The sequence below is a fragment of the Danio aesculapii genome, chromosome 18, assembly GCF_903798145.1.
Source record: "Danio aesculapii chromosome 18, fDanAes4.1, whole genome shotgun sequence".
Classification (NCBI taxonomy): Eukaryota; Metazoa; Chordata; class Actinopteri; order Cypriniformes; family Danionidae; genus Danio; species Danio aesculapii.
The window spans coordinates 36567337-36588245 of record NC_079452.1 but is presented as its reverse complement, the minus strand read 5'-3'; the positions used below and the strand labels follow the sequence as shown (position 1 = coordinate 36588245).

The window sequence follows — 20909 nt, the reverse complement described above, 5'->3', positions numbered from 1 at the left end:
ACTTCTATACAGCTTAAAGTGACATTTAAAGGCCTAACTAGGTTAATTAGGTTAACTAGGCAGGTTAGGGTAATTAGGCAAGTCAGAAAAAAATATAGTTTACAGGGGCTAATAATTTTACCTTAAAATGTTTATAAAAAAATATTATCAGACATACTGTGAAAATTTCCTTGCTCTGTTAAACATAATTTGGGAAATATTTAAAAAAGAAAAAAATCAAAAATCAAAATCAATAATTTTGACTTCAACAATAGTGTCTGTCTGGTAAAGAGCCGGTGTGCTCAAAACGATACATGTCTATTTCAGCCTTTTTAATGTAATAAATTGGCATTTTTGGAGCTTTTTTTACCGCCTTTTTGAATATATATATATAATTTATGCTTTTGAATTGCATTATGAAACATTTATCTTTCTTAAAACAACTTTTAACCTTGAAAAAAAATGTGTCAATTGTGTTAGTACAATACACAATTACAAAATATGATTTTCACTATAAATAAGTGTTTCATCTATATGAATGTTTCATTCACAGTAACTGCCTTTCAAAAAGAAATTAATATCAAATTTTTGATTTGTATATTTTATCGTTCAGATTAATACATCTGTCTATCAGTTAATTCAATAGATTTTAATTTGTAATCAATGAATTATTTATCATGCCCAAAGGTGCTCTTTTCAACTTGTCTGACTGTTGTCTGGTCATTTTAAAGTTAATTGCGACAAAAGCTATCAGTCAAGAAATACCAATCAATACAGTACCGCAAACTCTCTTTTGCTTACATATGTAAATACTTGCTCACGTTTCATGGTTTATGAACATTTATTGGCAACATTTTAAAATAATGGTCCATTAGTTAATGTTAATTAATGTATTCACGGGAGGATAAAGTGGCTCAGTGGTTAGCGCTGTCAACTCACAGCAAGAAGGTTGGCATTTCTGTGTGGAGTTTGCATGTTCTCCCTGTGTTTGTATGGGTTTTTTCTTCGGGTGCTTCGGTTTCCCCCACAGTCCAAAGACATGCACTATAAGTAACTTGAATAAACTAAATCGGCCAAAGTGTATGTATGTAAATATGTGTGTATGGATGGTTCCCAGTACTGGGTTCCCAGCACTGGAAGGGCATCCACTGTGTAAAATATATGGCGGATAAGTTGGCGAGTCATTCCGCTGTGGCGACCACTGATGAATAAAAAGACTGAGCCAAAGGAAAATGATGAACATATTTACCAACTTTAACAAACGATTAGTAATGCATTTATTATGGTACTTGTTCATCTTTGTTAATGTTGGCTTATGTTATTTAAGTTAAATAACATTAGTTCACGTTAACTCAGAGTGCATTAACTAATATTAACAAGCATAACATTGGAATTTTAATAATAATTAGTTAATGTTGAACTATGATTAATAAATGCTTTACAGGATTATTCATATGAAATAAATGAACTAACATTAAATAATGGACCATTATTCTGAAGTGTTAACCATTTCTTTAATCTAGCTTTTGTCAGTTTGTCTGAACACTAACCAAACTATCTTTTTGGTGTTTGTAACAAGACAATACATCCAAAACCATTTAAGAGTGCAAAGAAACATCTTCTCATAAGCTGATCTTAAGCCCCAGCTGCGCAGAGCTCCTCTCAGGAGGCAAAGTGAAGTATTTAGCTTGTGCATTACTCATGACATGTTTTCCTAAGCTTTTTCACATTGTCAGTCAGATTCTGGGAGATTCACAGATGCTAAAGTCCTCTAAAAGTTCACCAGAGACCGAGAGTACTAGAGTGAAGAACACAAACATGAATAACAATAAGCTTTTTTTACTCTGTGGCTCAATTCTTATATGATGTTTTGGGTCAGTTACAATCAAAATTATTCAACTGCCTTGATCTGAAGATATTATAGTGCTTTTATAAAATTGCTTCAAGTAGTTCTCAGTAAACTATTCAGGCCTGTAGCCAGGGAGGGTTTGGGTGGTTCGAAAGACCCACCCCACACTGACAGAGGTCTAGAATTTGTCCCACACATGAGCTCATTTGTCCTATTTTGACTGCTATGCCATCATAAATAGTGAAAATAATCCATTGAAAATGCCTTAAACACCAAGCTGAATCCTGTGTTGGCTGTCTCTTCAACAAGACAGAGGAAAGTTGAATGTGCTGGCCAGCTTGCTTTTTAATTTATTGATATTTAAATGACAAAAGGTTAGTTTTAAATGTAAAACTTTAACAGATTCCTTTTTTTTCTAATAATATATGATGTAAGTGATGTATAGTGGTCAACATTTGAAGTGGATCAAAAAAGATGTTTAAATATGTCCTATAAGACAGGAATGGATGTTGATTACCAAATTTAACACAACTTTGATGAAAGGTTTTGATCCACTTCAAAAGTTGACTACTATACTGTATATGATGTAAATGATAATCGATGTAAATCTTTAGGAAATCCTTTTGGTACATCAAAAAGTGTAGTAATGATGACCATCCAACAATCTAATCCATCAAAAAATGTGCTTAAAATGTGAAAAAAAGCGGCCTATTTAAACCTCATAATTAAATAGAAAATGAGGCGAATAACTGAAAAAGGTCCACTTTTTAAGAAAAAAGAACCACCCCCCACCTTTGCAGAATCTGGACCACAAAACTCACGTAGCACAGATTCATTCATTCATTTTCGTTTTGGTCTAGTCCATTTTTTAATCCGGGGTCGCCACAGCGGAATTAACCGCCAACTTATCCAGCACATTTTTTACGCAGCGGATGCCCTTCCAGCTGCAACCCATTCCTGGAAACATCCATACACACTCATTTACACTTATACACTACATTCAATTTGCCTACCCAATTTACCTGTACCGCATGTCTTTGGACTGTGGGGGAAACAAGAGCACCCAGAGGAAACCCACGCGAACGCAGGGAGAACATGCAAACTCCACACAAAAATGCCAACTGACCCAGCCAAGGCTCGAACCAGCAACCTTCTTGTTGTGAGGTGAGAGCACTACCTACTGCACCACTGCGTCGCCCACGTTGCACAGATATATTTATTGCCAAAAATAATTAGGATATTAAGCAAGAACTATATATTGTGAATATATTTTTAAAAGGTCCTACTGTAAGTATAACAAAACTGAATTATCGATAAGAGCTGTGCATTGCTAAGCACTTAATTTAGACAACTTTAAAGGCAATTTCCTTAGTATTTTGATTTTTTGGAACCCTCGGATTACAGATTTTCAAATAATTTTATCTCAGCCAAATATTGACCTATCCTAATCAAATATTGGTGGAAGATTATTTATTCAGCTTTCAGATGATGTACAAATCTTCATTTCAGAAAACTTGATTCTGAAGACACAAAGTTGAAAATAAAACCATAATCAGATTTAGGCATAGGACGATCACAGTTTTCAAGATATACGGCGGTTTGGAAAAGTGAAGGTTTTAAAACAGCCAAAATTTTCTGCTATTCGTTTCTAAGGTATTTGTACTTTTTTTTACATTTTGTTTCAAGTTTTTTAGTACAACAGTATCTCCAATAGAAAAGATCTCCAAAGATGCTATTTCAAATTGCAATGAAATCAGTGTTTTTGAAACTAATGAAGACAACAAAAGTCAATGATTCATTTGAATCATTTAGTCTGACATGTTTACTGCTCCAATTATTTTAAAGTTTCTCAAATTAAAATATAATCTGTTCAAAGGGGAAAAAAGTTTTAGTTTTTTACCCAGACATTTAAAAAGAATAGATTTTTAAAGCAGTAATCACAATACCGTAAGACCATGATTATTTTTATCCAAGGTTATCATATAATCAAAATCTTATATCAGCTCATGCCTAATCAGATTGTCTATGAACATTCGTATGAAAAATTATTGAAATGTTTTAGAAATATATTTTTCTGTATAATCTCCAATAGATGTTGCTCTAAGCGCTTAAGCTACTGGAATATTTTGTATATTTATAGTTGTTTTTCACATTTTCTAATGTAATAAAACACTTTTCTAGCTTTTGTGAGACCTATTTTGATCAGGCCACATCTGCTACTCAGCTTTTGCACGTGCACAGGCTAAATTTATTTATGTGTAACAAGCTAATGATATTTCCTTGTACAGTTTCTAAATGCTTAACTGCATTTGAGAACACGTTTGTGTTCTATCATTCAACTCAATGGCTTAAAAACATCAATACGAGTTGAGTAAGTATGACATTTGCCATATTATTATATATTTGACATAAAAATAATTTTCATTAAATAGTGTTGTCATCATTTTTAATGCTGCTAAATTACAGACGCAATAGAAAAAACCTCTAGATCTTTAAAAAATCTTGCAATTGCGGATTGTTTCAGTGTCTCTTTATATATACATCTATATACAGTTGATGTCAAAATGATTAGCTCTCCTGTGATTTTTTTTTTCTTATTTTAAATATTTCCCAACTGATGATTAACAGAGATTTCTCACAGTATTTCTGATAATATTTTTTCTTCTAGAGAAAGTCTTTGGTTTATTTCGGCTAGAATAAAAGCAGTCTTATTAAAAAAAAAAAAACATTTTAAGGTCAATATTATTAGTCCCTTTAAGCAATATTTTTTTCTGTTGTCTACAGCAAAGCCTTTAAATTGCACTTTCGGCTGAATACTAGTATCTTGAAAAATATCTGGTAAAATATTAAGTACTGTCATCATGGCAAAGATAAAATAAATCAGAAATTAAATATTAGCTACTAAGACTATTAAGGTTATTGCACAATGAAACCAAAATTTTCGTCTGTAATTTTTGCACATTAAAAAATAAATTCAACCTCACGTTGTGTCAATAGTATTGACATACTGCCTTCGAAACATTTGTTTGTCATAAAAATGTGTGACCTGGGATCAATTTTTTCAAGTTTTAGAATCTGAAAAATCGCTTTGAGAGGTGTTTTGACAGTTCAGAGCCACCATACAAGTGAAAAACTAAATACAGGATGCCGTCATTTGAGCCACAGATAACTTTATGGCAAACACAGTGCATTAAAATAAAGACAGAATGTGGCGGACAGTTGAGAACCCCTATGTTGGATTCAGTGACTGGTGCACCTCTGCCCTGCTGCTGTTTGGTGTGTGAGTGTGTGTGTGTGTGTGTGTGTGTGTGTGTGTGTGTGTCCATACATTTGACGAACTGCCGATAGACATTATAATAAAAAGCAGGTGCGTCGCTAGATCTCCAGTGCCCCAGTAAATGCATTGAGATATGATTTACTTCATATGCAAGTGTATTTAATAAGAGTGGTAATTCCGAAATAAAGATGTTATTCTCTATGTGCAACCGAACCAAGGCTGGTGAAAGCAATGTGTTTAATCGAAAAGCAAACTGACGCATCTCAGCGTCTGCGCAGAGAACCCGCACGCCTCTCGCACGCGCTGCTCTTCTGCCGGTGCAAGTCCCGGTAATTAACATGCGCGCCAAAAAAGTGGGCTACTTGCTTGTCACACGCCGCTCATGCGTTGTAAAACCAGTGTAACAGTCTTTTTTGTTTAGCTAGTCGACAAAACTAAAGTTTAAACAATATGACGGTGATCTTACTTAGCATGCATCCTGATAGATTTTTTTGTATGAAGCAAAAAGGAGGGATGAGTTGATGAGGAAGGATGAGGAGTCAGGGAGGTAAAGACTTAATAAACCTAATTCTCTGCCATGTGTCAAGTCTAAGACAACAGATAATTTTATAAAACATAATTTTTTAATTAAATTGTCTATAGAATTTCAATCAAATTAAATTAATATTTATTGCAAAAGATTTCTTAAATTATCTTTCCATATCATTCCAGTTGTGTCTAAACATTGTTTTTCAGTTACATTTAAGATTATTTAGAATAATAATTGTATAATAACAAGAATACTTTTATATATATTAAAAAGAAATAAACTTTGCATTTTGGGATAATCTTAGTGCAGATCTTTGATAATGAGCTGAACTCTCAATTCTCTCTATGCAGTATTGGATGAACTCAATATGCAGCCTATTCCTCTTTCTTTTTCAATTTAGAGAAGAAAGGAGAACGACGCAGCTCCGCATTAACTGACTAAGAAATGTTTTGCGATTTTTTCATAATTTAATAATTAATACGAATCAGACTCAGTGCGCAAGGTTTGTTTGCATGGTGAACAAAACGCATACGAAAATATCGGACTTCAGTGTGCGAAGATCTTTATGTTTAGAAATGTGTTAAAAAATGCTTTTTAAACATAAATAAATAAAAACCTGGATTCTTTTTTGCTACATCACCTAGCCCGACATACAATATAAACAATCTAGGCCTAATGCCCACCCTAATGACCTCTGCAACCCAGCCATGGCCGCTCACCGGCTGCAGGCCAAATAAAGGAGCTGCTGGGCTTTGATGTGTTCACAGAGAGGGGTTTGGGTGAGGAATAGGGTCATGGGGTGGCTCTAAAGAATCCCGTTCCAGCTGGGTTGGCCTGCCTGTAATTTTTTGGGAATTGAGTCACTCTGACTGCTCAGCGTTTACCATCAATTAGAGCTCTTCAGAACGGGGGTCGTCCTCTAAAACTTGTTTTTCTTCCTCAGAAAACGGCGAGGGTCTTATTTTCTCAACGAAGACAAACACAACCTGACAATTCCAGTGCTTTGCTTCAATGAGCTGGCAGAGTTCTGGAAAGGCCGACCTTTGACCAGGAACTTGTTCATAAAACAGGGAAGTTATTTAACGCCACACATCTCAGGGTGAGTATGGACGGCAGAAACAACACAGGCCTGTTGCGGAAACGATTGTTCAACTCCTCTGAGACTCACACACACTGATAATATGCCAATTCAATTTTACAAACACAAGCAAAACCACAAATAGAAGTCACCTGGCAGAAACAAATGCAAACATAGCTATTTAACACTCCAGTATGGCTTTAAGAAAAACATGCAAACATATGTAATAGATCCATTTTTGCTTACATATACAGTTGAAGTCAAAATGATTCGGTCTCCTGTGATTTTTTTTTCTTTTTCAAATATTTCCAAATTTATGTTTAACAAAGCAAAGAATTTTTCACAGTATTTCCTATAATATTTGTTCTTCTGGAAAAAGTCTTATTTGTTTAATTTCAGCTACAATAAAAGCAGTTTTGCATTTTTTTAAACCATTTTTAAGGTCAATATTATCAGCCCCCTTAAGCAGTATATTTTCTTTGGTTGTCTAAAGAACAAACCATCATAATACAATGACTTGCCTAATTACCCTAACTCGTTAACCTAATTAACCTAGTTAAAGGGCCATGAAACACCCCCTGTCTCAGCAGGGTGTCTTCACACCTCTAGTTTAAAAAAAGTCAGGAAAGTGGGTGAGTCCAGCTTTATTTAGTTGGGGCTGTCGAGTGGTGAAAGAGGGAAGGGTTTGCATGAAAACGGGAGTTTCAGTTCGAGCACACTGTGATTTTCACAGAGGCAAAATAACACACAGACGCAGGGGAGAAAGACAGTGACTATGTTTATATGGACATAAGTAATCAAATTATTTGCCAAATTCTTAACTGCAGTCTGGCACTTTTACTTTTATTCAGGAACATTTCATGCATGCCCCCGTGACAATCGAGATATTGGAAGCGAGGAACTGCTGGAAGAGTGTAGTTTTAATGGAATGTTTGATACCACACGGCGAACGAAAAAAAAACTCTACATTTCTCAGTTACTTAGATGCACTCGGTAGGTAGCATCAGAAAGCCGTGTGTGTAAAGACTATCCTGTTACAAAATACGGCGAAAATCCTACACGATGGTAATAGTTTGATTAAGGTGTTTACAAGTTTACATTCGGAGAGCAGCATTTACAGCGCATCTTTCAGCCCATAATATTGCAGTGATATTAACTTACTGTAAACTTAGTATATCAACGAAACAAAATCAATTTGACTAAGGTATGTCTTTCAAAACTGAAAGAGTACTGCTGATGATCCTAACAAACTTTGCCTCTAAATAAGCATAAACAAAAAACACTGATCACACACTTACCAAATCTGTAGAGACAGGACAATCAACACCAACTAGAACCGCATTTTTTTAAAAAGGAGACGAGTGGCAAATCTGGATTTCTCCATTTCCAGATTCAAAAAGCTCTTGAGTAAAAAAAATCCTTACAAACGTATTTTTGTCACGCGTTAGCAGACCACTGTAATCCACGCGTGAGTCCAGCTGCGCTCTCATAGAAGGGAATTGAAAACAAAACCTTTGTCGCAGCACATATATAAAAACAACACGGCAACCCATGTCTCCATACATATCTTCTTCCTCCACTTGTCTTTGAAGCTATTATGCATTTTAATGAAGTTGCGCCTCATTCACAATAGAGCGCGCTGATTGATTTAAACCAAGTCTATCTCTTGAATTAATGATAAAAGCTCAAAGACGTCACATTGTACCCGCCGGTTCAGACAGCTGGAATTCACACAAGGATCTAATTGTCGTGACGCAGTTTTAAAATTTCTTTTCAAACTTGAAGAACGAATTTGCTTGAAATAGCAGTTTTCACTTTTCTGTGAAATATGTGTGTCCTAATACTGTTTTTAGCAGCGTGGGAAACATATATGACTGTCAACATCTCAAAAAATGTGTTTTGGTGTTTCGTGACACTTTAAGCCTTGAAATGTCACTTTAATCTAAATACTAGTATCTTGAAAAATACCTAAATATTAATATATTCTGTACTGTCATCATGGCAAAGATAAAATAAATCAGTTATTAGAAATTAGTTATTAAAACTATTATGTTTAGAAATTTGTTGAAAAAAATACTTATAAAATAAAATATATATATACAGATGCTATGTGACATCTTGTTTTATATATATAAAAAAACAGGATATATCACATGGCATCTGTTCCACTTATTCACTCTACCCAATTTAACAACAAATTGCTGTGCTTAACCTTTGAACCTAATGACTGAAATGGAGCTGTTCACCTTGCAAAGCAGCACAAAGGCATCATGGGATTGTCCTTGAGATCCCGCATTGCAAGACGTGAACCTCCTTTGGTTTCCATGGAAACTGCGCCAATGACTGAAATGTTCTGTTTCCACTATAAATGATGGTTCGGCTTAATACTGGTCTATATAAGAAACGACATTGCTGTGTGCAATATTTTTTTCACAAAATTTACCAAACATGATTCATTGTGTATTAGAATTAGAACACTTTGAAAGCAAAAAATTGTGTATAGAATTTTGATTATATGCAAAGTATTAAACAAGCAAACATGCTATTTTCCTGAATTTCAGAAGGCAAAATCAGCAAGACTGCAAAAGCAATACTGATTTTTATTCCACTGTTCAACAAATATGAAGCTAATATAGAGTAAGTTATATTTTATACAGGTTGCCAAAGAATATAGTTCCAAAGCAAGAGCAGAACATTTAATTCTTAAACAAATAATTTAAATAGATGATTCAATTAAATATTCATGATTACAGCGACTTGCCGCAACCTGATGGCTGTTTTAGCAGCATATTTTGTAGTGACAGGCCTAAATCAGCCAACATACTAATACTGCATTTCAGAAAACTCGAAATTTGGATTTTTTCTACTTCCTACTTGGATATAATGTCTATAATGCTGCCTAAAGTTGAAAATTGAACCTGTGAACTCGAAGCAGATTGAAGAACCCCGACTTCAGCAAGATGCATCATTTGACATCACTGAGATTAGCCCAGAGCTACTTTATGTGAAACGTAAAAAAATAAAAGTGTTTTTACAGCCCAAAATGAGTGGGAACTCTTCTAATATAGATTTGATGTCTAGATGAAACAATGTTATAGTGCAATATATAATGAATACATATATATATATATATATATATATATATATATATATATATATATATATATATATATATATATATATATATATATATATATATATATATATATATATATATATATATATATATATATATATATATATATATATATATATATATATATATATATATATTATTTTATCAAATGTTCATCAAAGGACAGCATGCATTTTCCGTACATTGTGGTCAAATACATATACCTCCCGGGGTGAATTTGCGACTGTGTATGCCTTGAGGTTGTAATCAGGACATTACACTGCTGAAAGTCCCACCTGTGACTAAACAAACACTCTGCTAAATATTATTAAATATATTCACCATTTAATATATTTAATATGTTTACCATAATTATTACCATTATCAAATAAAATAATAATAATACAATTAAAAAATATATAAATATTTTTACTACTAGCATGACTAAACCACTAGGGTGGATTCAATATTTCCCCAAGACAAATTGAAATACAGATTTCAGCTTTAAGTTTCTGTTCTGGCCACTTCTTACCTTTCACTGTGGTCTTTCCAAAGGGCACAGGGGATGCCTGAGCGAGTCTTTGACCGGTGGCCATTGTACATGTCACCAATGCCCTTATAACACTCTGTAATAACAACAACAACACAAAAAGAAGCATCCATTAGAAAGAGTGTATTCAAACGCACTAAACAACTCCCTTCATTAGATACAGGACAGATCCCAACACACAGGAATACATTTTTGAGAACCTAGAAATATGTGCTTATAGGTACATATGGCTGCATTTTGTGTGAAAAACAAATGCTACACTGGATGGTTATCTCCATATGTACAGCTTTTCTGGCTTGACTGGTTAGCACGGTAGCTCATCACAAACAGCACCAAACTTGGGAGGCAGAGAAGAAAAAAAGTGTGATGCTGTGGTAAAAGCAATGGCCATTGTGGCTATCGGTCATGGTGGCTAAAACACTATCGGTTGAGTTTAGGCACGGGTGTGTGGGTCACTCTACATCAAGCTGATTTATTGAACACGACTACAAGCTGACCAGCTCTTCCCTCATGGATGTGCAGAAGAAGGATGCTGATTGGCAGAAATATACACAGCAACCTCTAGTGAATTTATGAGAAATGACATTTATGACAAAATGTGGCCCAGTGACAAAAACACATAACCACCATGAGGTTTGGTTAATTACCATAGCACAAACACTGCTGCATAAGTAACAATCCAAAATGTATTTATCAGGATAACTTATGCTAAGTCAGCAGCTAAGGCTATTTTTTAGCTAAAGACACACAAAAATACAGACAAATAAAGGTTCTTCAGGTGCACTTTTGATAGAACTCTCAAAATGTTTGCTTCCACTGCAAAAAATGCCTTTCTTATTTAGATTTTTGTCTTGTTTCTAGTCCAAATATATACAAGTTCGCTTTTATAGACCAAAAAAAAGTAGTTTCTTGTAAGAAGTTTCTTATTAAGAAATTACATGCCAAAATAAGTGATTTTTTTCCTTAAAACTAGCTAAACAATCGGTCAGTAATCGGCCCAAATAACCTGTTTTTCTTTTTGACATAAGATTATTTTGCATAACCCATTGAGAGATTATTTTGGTTGTTTTAAGCAAAATCTCTCTTTAATTTTGATATATTATTTCTCAAAACAAGACAATATGTTTTGTTTGTCTAGAAAATGGAATAAAATTTACCTAAAAATGCTTCTTGGTTTAAATTTTGATATTTGGACTAGAAACAATAATTCTGACTTCAACTACAGTATATACCTTTCTGGAGAGCACCAAATACATCCCTTGAGCTACGTTTTTTTTTTTATTCGCAAATCCGCTAGAGGCCACTGTGAACACTTTTTGAGATCTCAAATTTCTCTCATGAATGCCTTTTGTGCCTGCTCTTTTTGCATAAATTCACCAGAGACCGCTGTCGACTGACTAACTAACCGATTGACTGATCCTTCCCTAAACCCAACCAATAGTGTTTTCAGAAGCACTGATTGACCTGCCCACTCACTTCCCTAAACCCAACCGACAGCAATCCAGAAAAAGAAAAGCCCTTGTTTGATTGTTACCACGTTTTCAAATTTGATCACATTCTCACCCTTTTATTTACTTGTTTATTTTATTTTTTGGCTTTTGTGTTTGTCTTGTTTTGTTTTGTTTTGTTTTTGACTCGAACCCTGTCATCGTGGTCAACTTCTCTCTTCCTCTCAAGTCCACTGACGTACATGGCGAGCTACTGAGCGAACTGGTAACAGCAGAAAAGCTGTCCATATGGAGGTAAGCGGTCAACTGGTAAGCATGAAAAGGAATGCCGTCATACCACCCCGTAGCATTAGATTTAAAGATGAAATGCAGCGATACGTACCTTTGGCTACATAATTCACGATCTCAAGAAATGTATAGAGTGCTACGTTTTCAGAATGAGCCTATGTTGCACTAACCAAAGTACAAGCAATAGTATTGCCAAGCACCTCTAAATATATGCACACAATGAAAGACGAATGCAAAGCAACACGATCAAATTTACAGTGGATGTTGTAACTATACCAAAGAGAGCTCTGCTTTTAATCAGACGCTGTTAACCTCAAAATTATTATCAAACTCGGCTGAAGTGCTTAAAGAAACACAGCGGGTTTGTGGAAACACAGTGCTTGTGGAAACACAGCAGGGCTCCCAGAGCTCCACAACAGTCGAATGATCGTCCCAACGGCCTCAATTGGAACACCAGCGAAATCGATCTTAACATCAGCGCTTGTGCGAGTCCTTCAATGAAGCGTCTCCAGGGACCTGCCAGTCACACGAAGCTGTCAGCGGTGATTAATGCTTGACTCATGCTGTCTCATTCCCACATTGCGGCTCCTGCTCCCTGCACGTTTCTAACGGCCCCCATTAGAAGCAATGGAGATCGGACTACAGGGACCACCGTGCACAAATGCCAAGAAACAGAAAAGGGAAAGAGCTACGCCATACTTCAACATCATGAAAACAAATTATATAGATATTATGTCTTGCTGGGGAGGATTAACAGGAACAAAGGCAGGGACGTTTTTTTTAAGGGTCGTTTTGATATGCAAAGTAGGCACAACTTCAAAAAGTTCAGTAAGCTTCTTCTTTTTTTTTCACCCACAGTTGGAAGATCGCCAACCATAACATCATGGAAAACAAGATCAAGACAGTAGATTATAAACATGTTTGTAAAAAAAAAAAAAAATCAAAGCAAATACGTGTAATGGGTTTTATGGTTGCTGTCTGTAAACTTGCCTGGTGTTCTGGAATTTTGGCTTTTGCTGAACTCAATGCATAAGTACAGAAATACACATCTAGACACTGAGGAGGCAGAGTCAGATATGTCAAGGTACTTCACGAGTAACTGAGACTTATGTGTCTCCAGTCATGGTATCGGTGGAAAATTTATGTTTCTATCCAAACTTGCAAATTGAATGGTTCTTATTTCCATGATAGCATGATAAATCGAACTAGCATACAAATAAATTAATATGACACTGATCAACTTGGGTACTACATTGCAAAAATGCTTTTATTAAATAAAGTTTTCGTCTTGTTTCTAGTCCAAATATCTAAAGATTCTTAAATCAAGAATCATTTTCTAGACAAGCAAAAAATATTGGCTTGTCTTCAGAAGACACCTGAAAAAACCCCTGAAGGACTCCAGGTTGGTGAGAAATAAGATTCTCTGGTCTGATGAGACCAAGATAGAACTTTTTGGCCTTCATTTTAAGCAGTATGTGTGAAGAAAACCAGGCACTGCTCATCATCTGTCCAATACAGTCCCAACAATTAAGCATGGTGGTGGCAGCATCATGCTGTGAGGGTGTTTTTCAGCTGCAGGGACATGATGACTGGTTACAATTGAGGGAAAGATGAATGTGGCCAAGTACAGGGATATCCTGGACAAAAACTTTCTCCACAGTGCTCAGACTGGGCTAGGTTTACCTTCCAATAAGACAATGACCCTAAGCACACAGCTAAAATAACGAAGGAGTGGCTTCACAACACTATGACTGTTCTTGAATGGTCCAGCCAGAGCCCTAAAATAAACCCAATTGACCTAAAAATGGCTTTCCACCAACATTTACCATCCAACCTAACAGAACTGGAGAGGATCTGCAAGGAGGAATGGCAGAGGATTCCCAAATCCAGGTGTGAAAAACTTATTGCATCTTTTCCAAAAAGACTCATAAAAGACTGCTAAAATACTGACCAAGGGGTCTGAATACTTAGAAAATTACCATGTGATACTTCAGTTTTTCCTTTTTTTTAAATAAATCTGCAAAAATGTTAAGAATTCTGTGTTTTCCTGTCAATATGGGGTGCTGTGTGTGCATTAATAATTAACATTGATTTTAGCAAATGGCTGCAATATAACAAGAAGTGAAAACTTTAAGCGGGTCTGGATACTTTCCGTACCACTGTATGATTAATTGAATAGAAAAATCTTCTCTTAAGATTGTTATGACACATTTGACGGTCATCAGCATCTTAAATCCATTTGAAATGCAGAGTGTATGGGGCAGGAAAGTAAATTTGACGTTGTTCTCTCTTCTGGCTGCCCTTATCAGTTTTACACCTTTTTTTTCCTTTTTCCTTTTACTGAAAGTCTTGATAACACCATTGCAGAGTTTTTCTTTTATTTTTTCAGCAAATAGGATTGTATAAAAATTATTTGTTGTACTATCCAATATACTGCACTCTAATTTTACCCAACTATGATAACTTTTGCTACTGAGAAACCTGGAAAAGTAATCCATAGGTGTACCAAAAAAGTGTCAGATTAGTGTAATTTCATGCAACAGGATCAAAAAAAGAAAGAAGTATGTTGAAAAGACTTACCTTCAGGTTCAGGAGGTTTGACTCCACAGCGAGGGATGTTGGTGCAGAAAGCTACAGGTACAGTGGGATCAGTAGTGAAGCACCATGGGAGATGACGACCATCAGGATTTCTACAGTAGTTCTCCCGCAGATCCCTGCAGTACAGATAGACAGTTAATCATATAGATGTTGCTCTTTTGGAGCATATGCCGAACAGACCAAGAGCTTAAAACTACAGATTAGAAGCATTATATGCAGTTTGTTTTAAATCTAAACTTGCATGATGACAGATAACAGGCTGAGAGAGGAAACATTCAGGTTTTCCGAGCAATGACACAGAACAGAAGCTGGCAGAAAGCCCTTGCTGATAAAAACCTGCATACCTGGTGAACATATGTATTTTTAGGGAAGTATGATTTAGTAGGACAGATAATACACACATACAGAAACACACACACACACAAATTGGTGCAGAATTATTAGTCAGCGTTGCATATTTTATTGTGCATGCTATTCTCAAAATTAATATAAACTGGAAAAAGTGCACAAACACTTTTACAAATAATTTCAGAGAAGCAGTAAGTAGCACTTAATCAAATATTACTTTTTAAGTTTTCTTTTCAATGCATGATTATATTTTAGTGCAAAAATATATACATATGGTGTTGACAAGCCTAAAAGCATTTTAAATATTAAAAAAAAAATTGTATTTGTTGTTGATAATTTGTTAGCATTTACAATATAAATGCTATTTTATAATGTTATGTGAAAATGGATAAATAATTAATAATAAAAAATAACAACAACAACAACAATAATAATAATAATAATAATAATAATAATAATAATAATAATAATAATAATAATAATAATAATAATAATAAGTTCTTTTTTAAATGTCATTTTTTTAAAGAAACATTTTTTTGAATCAAAAGTGCATGTAAACAGCTATATTTAGCTTTTTTGACACAATATTTGAAAATTAATTTTTGGTGAGGCCGTCGGGACGAAATTTGTAAATCCTTAATAATAAATAATAAATAATAATAATAATAATAATAATAATAATAATAATAATAATAATAATAATAATAATAATAATAATAATAATAATAATAATAATAAATCTAATATCCGTAATCTATTTTTTATTATTGTTCTTGTCCAGCAATGGATGACATTCCACCAGCCTGACCTCAGGAGCAAAGGTGGAACTAATTTATGTATTGTCAATAAATTACTAATTTATGAGATTTCATTCATATAAATTTTGCCCCTAAACCAAACTGATGTGCAAATGATACTAAAATCTACAAATGAGATTGAACAAATTCATATGAATTAGCTACTAAATTAAAAAAGACAAAATATTGTGAGATTGCATTAATTATAATAATGTTGCCACCAGGTTTCCTAAAAAACTTTCTAGCAAAACTTGGTTAAAGGGATAGTTTCCATAAAACTGTTACCATTTTACTCACTCTTCACTTGTTCCAAACATTTCTGAGTTTCTTTCTCCTTTTAAACTCAAAGGAAGATATTTTGAAGAAAGCTAAAAACCTGTGACTATTGACATCAATAGAATTAATTTTTCCAACTATGGAGTCAATGATTATGATTTTTGATGATCTTAATCTGACTAAAATCAAACTTGAACTAAAAAGAAATCGAATTAAGACAAATTGAGTATTTTAGTGGCATTACTGAAGTGCAGTACACACATGTAAACACCTTAATCAAACTATGACTGTCATGTAGGACTTTTTGCCGCATTTTGTGACATGATATTCCATACACACACGGCTGTTTGATAGTTTCTCTGCACCTACCGAGTCAGTAATAGACCACAGACACTCGCATCGCCAAATGTGGAGTTTTTTTTCTTTCCATTCAGTGTGCGGTATCAAGTTCCATTAAAACAACACTCTTCCACCAGTCCTTACTTCATACTCGCATCCAATACCTCAGAGTTTGTCACAAGGGCATGAATGAAATGTTCCTGAATGAAAGTGAAACTACCGAACTGCAGTTAAAGCCGAAAAACTAAAAAGGAAACAACCGAAATTGCACCGGAAACGAGGATAGCGTCATGACGTATTGACGTTAATCGATCTATGTGCAATACCATGTAAAACAGGATCATGAAAAGAGCATTCGAAAAGCAACTCATGTAAAAAACTTAATAATATTATAAACTTATTCAGATTAAGGCAAATAATTTGATTACTGATGTCCATGTAAATGTAGTCATTGGTTAAAAGTTTTCCACTTTGTTAAAAACATCTCCCTTGGTGTTTAACAGAAGAAAGAAACTCAGAGCTTAATAACCATTTGAGGGTGATTTAAATGATGATAGAATTATCAATTTTGAAATTCAATTTTAATGAAAAGACCATAGATCTGGCTGTGAATGATATCCAACCAACACACTTTTGAACTACACACAAACACCTATTCATTCATGTTTCAAGAGTTCACACTTAGCTGATGATTGATTATAAAGCTTGTTTGGCATGTTGTCCGGGAGAGAGCCCTGAGCTCATGAGTTCCTCGAGCCCAGGTTTGCAAGGCGAGAGGGGAGTTTTAGCTCAGGTAGATCTCGAGAACTCCCCTGCTGTAGTATCTAATGAACAGATAGTGGTTGCGCTTAAGAGATAACTACTTACTAGGAGAAAGTCTATGGTGCCGATTTGGATTAGTCAATTAACCTAAGCTTCATGTTTTTGGACGGTGGGAGGAAACCGGGGAACCAGGGGGAAACCCATGTAATCACGGGGAGAACGTGTAAACTCTGCACAGAAATGTCGGCTGGCTTGGTAAGGACACAAACAAGTGACATTCTTGTTGTAAGGCAACACTGCTAACCACTGGGCCACCGTGCCACCCATCTAGGAAAGGAGGAGGAGTAGGGGTGGAAGGGGGTTCTTCAAAATGAAGATGGCTGTTATATAGAACTTAGGGTATTCATAGTGGCTTAGGAATCGTCTGATTGGTGAATCGTAAATTGAATAATGCGGGACCAGCCGCAAGCAATCATAACCATGTTGTAAGAATGGGTTATTAACTACAATGTTTTGAACTGTAGTTCTGCCGAGTGACTAAACAGTTATCAGCATGATGGTAAAAAACTGTACATTTCTAGTCAAACCATTCTTCTGCAATCTCATACCAAAAACAGAAATAAGGGCAGTATTAATAGCTAATAATGTGGGAGAGTGTTGTTATTATGTGATTGTATTGAAATATGGAGCAATTAAGTGTTGATGTTAAATCAAAAGTAATTCCAAAATACTTGATAATGAAATGACAACATTAACGACAATAACTTGCTATGGTTACAACTGAATTAGTTACAAATAACTGTCTAAAATGATAAAATGTCAAAGGATAAAACATCTGATTATAATTGTACCCAGCTTAAATGTAAAAATAAAGTTACCTGAAAGAGAGAGACAGGGGAGGGAGAGAGAGAGAGACAAAGAGAGTAAGTAGGCCTCAAAGAAAGCCTGGGAACAGTAGAACCAGAGAAGATAGACTCCAGATCAGGAGAGAAGCAGAGCAGGAAAGTGCAGAGCAGGAAAAGAGACAAAGCAAAAGTTTACCATCTATTTTGCCTCTTTCTTGACCATGTGACCAAAGCCCAAATACTGAGACATTCAAACTGACCAATCAACATGTGACCACATCCTAAAACTCCCAAAGTCCACACACCAGGCCCTGATCTTATCAGTATCTGCCTTTGGAATTTGTGTGAGCCTTCTTTGGAGAAAAAGACATTTTTTGCCCTATAGACAAATGCATATGATAATTTTCATTCCTACAATGTAATCCTCTTGAAATTAGTTTATAAATAAACTTCACTTTAGGAGTGCTTTCTTACTTGCAATGGTAATTTTGTGGCGTATACGAGTGTCGATGGGGAAACTGGGCATCCCATCGTTGACAAGTCACTCCATCAGGGGTGATGCCAACCCTCCCGCGATACCCCTCTCCGCGTCCACGGAAACACGCTGTTGTGTTTTCAACATCACCACTGTTGTCTGAATCTGAGCAAACAGAGAAAAACAGAAACAGAAAGACAAAGGGAGTGAGAGAGTAAGCAGCATAATATCCCTCCTTAGGCATGATGAACACTGAATCATGGATTCAACATTAACTGTAAGACAGCACTGCCTCGGGGAGGAATAACAACAGCTTTATCCTGCTTAACAGAGAGAGATGCTTCCTGAATGAGTCAAAGCAGTCACAAAGTCTGTGACAAATGCTAAAACAGTAGCCTACTGAGCTTTTTTTAGGGTACAACGTAAGCATTTTATGAGCACACAACAGATCTATATTGTTTTTTTTGCCCATGCATCTCATTGCAATAAATTACGCTCATTAGAAGACAGAGTTATTATGTTTACCTCCAATAACCTTCAGTCTCCTAATGAGGGTAGCAGTATATAGGCCAAGTCTTGCTAATAAAACCCAAAGTCAAACTCTCAGATTGGTCCAACACACTGTGAGGATTTAAAGGATAGTGTGGAGAGTGGATTCCAGCTTATGCACTGTTATTATGCTGGGTTGGCATTTTTTTGTGGTGCTAAAGAATGCTAACTCAGGCAGTGGTCTGTAATGTATTGAAGACAAACTCAAAGGTTAAGAATTGGAAACAATGAGGCATTCTGTGCTTTAAAGTCTTGCTGCGTTTACTGCAGAAGAGCATGGTGTGTTTTAAAAGCATGTTTAGCTTTATAGAGTATCAAATAGTCTTCTTAAAGATAATATTCCTTCTGCAAGTGGACGAAAGCCACTTGTTGTAAAAGTAGATGCACCTACGATGGTTTTCATAGAAAAAGGCTGACTAGATTTCTCAAATCCTTCCAAATATTTGGAAGTGGGCGACACGATGGCTCAATAGTTAGCACTAGTTCGAGTCCCGGTTGTGTCAGTTGGAATTTCTGTGTGGAGTTTGCATGTTCTCCCCGTGTTCGCGTGGATTTCCTCTGGGTGTTCTGGTTTCCATCATAGTCCAAATACATGCTCTAGGTGAATTTAATAAGATAGATTGGCCGTAGTGATGTGTGTGAATGAGAGTGTATGGGTGTTTCCCAGTGATGGGTTGCAGCTGGAAGGGCATCCGCTGTGTAAAACATATGCTGGATAATTTGGTGGTTCATTCCACGGTGGCGACCCATGATTAATAAAGGGACTAAGCCAAAAAGAAAATGAATGAATGAATTAAATATATCACTATCAAAGGCGGCACGGTGGCTCAATGGTCAGCACTGTCACATCACAGAAAGAAGGTTGCAGGTTCGAGCCCTGACTGGGTCCCCTGTGTAAAACATATGCTGGATAAGTTGGGAGTTCATTCCTGTCTGGCGACCCCTAATGAATAAAGGGAATAAGCCGATGGAAAATGAACGAATGAACTATCAAATTACATTTCTTATAGTTAACCAATGTTTTGACATCTGTAAATAATAAAAAACTGGATTAAATGAGGTGCAATACATTTTAGGACGTTCTGTTTCTTTGAACATAATTAATCTTTCTTATTCATGTTGTTACCTTGCTATAACTATAATAATTAAATATAATGACTATAATAAATCTCCTTCAACCTTAATTTTTCCACAGTGTCTGTCACGAACACTTGGCTTGACACAAGATGGCGTAGGTCTCAGTTTAAATAACTGCAACTTGATCAATATGACAATGTGACTGGATGGTAATGTTGCTATTCAAAATGTTACTCACGTGAATGAGCACTGATTTGCTTGTGATTTCAGGTATTTGTCGCCGATTTCTCACCTGTCCGTGAGTCAAAATCGAGGCTAAAATCTTGCAATCTGAACTCGGTATAAGACAATGGTTGATGGTTGTCTAGCAATGACATGGAGAACGAGCACAGAAGCGATTTGAATTTAGTAAAGGAAGTGACATGCCTCGCACTTTCCACACATGTTTATAGACGTGATATGTGGACAGCCCATACACAGCTAAACACAGCTTTTTTTTTGCTGAGATGTGTGAAAAGGTGGTGCTTTGCCAAACAGGAAAAAGCATGGTGAAAAGTTCTTCCAAGGATGGTGATCTCTGAGAATCAGTCATAGGATTTTGCTCAAGGTTATGATGTGGGATTTGCCAAATAGCTCAGAAAAACAAATGCGACCCCTGCGGCTCAGTCTAAAATAGTAAAGACTGCCTGAGTTTCTGCATGGCGTCTTGCAAATGAAAATAAACTAAAGC

At 35.6% G+C, this 20909-nt stretch overlaps 1 protein-coding gene across 1 annotated transcript in view; it reads right to left on the bottom strand.

Annotated features, from left to right (window-relative positions):
- The window catches only part of LOC130245634 (hepatocyte growth factor), a 66330-nt gene that overhangs the window by 19904 nt on the left and 25517 nt on the right, over positions 1-20909 (bottom strand). The window contains exons 8-10 of the mRNA XM_056478384.1: positions 18553-18718; positions 14694-14827; positions 10360-10453 (exon numbers count right to left, since the gene is read on the bottom strand). Of these exons, the coding sequence (XP_056334359.1) occupies positions 10360-10453; positions 14694-14827; positions 18553-18718 (394 nt within the window). The remainder of the gene's footprint in view (positions 1-10359; positions 10454-14693; positions 14828-18552; positions 18719-20909) is intronic.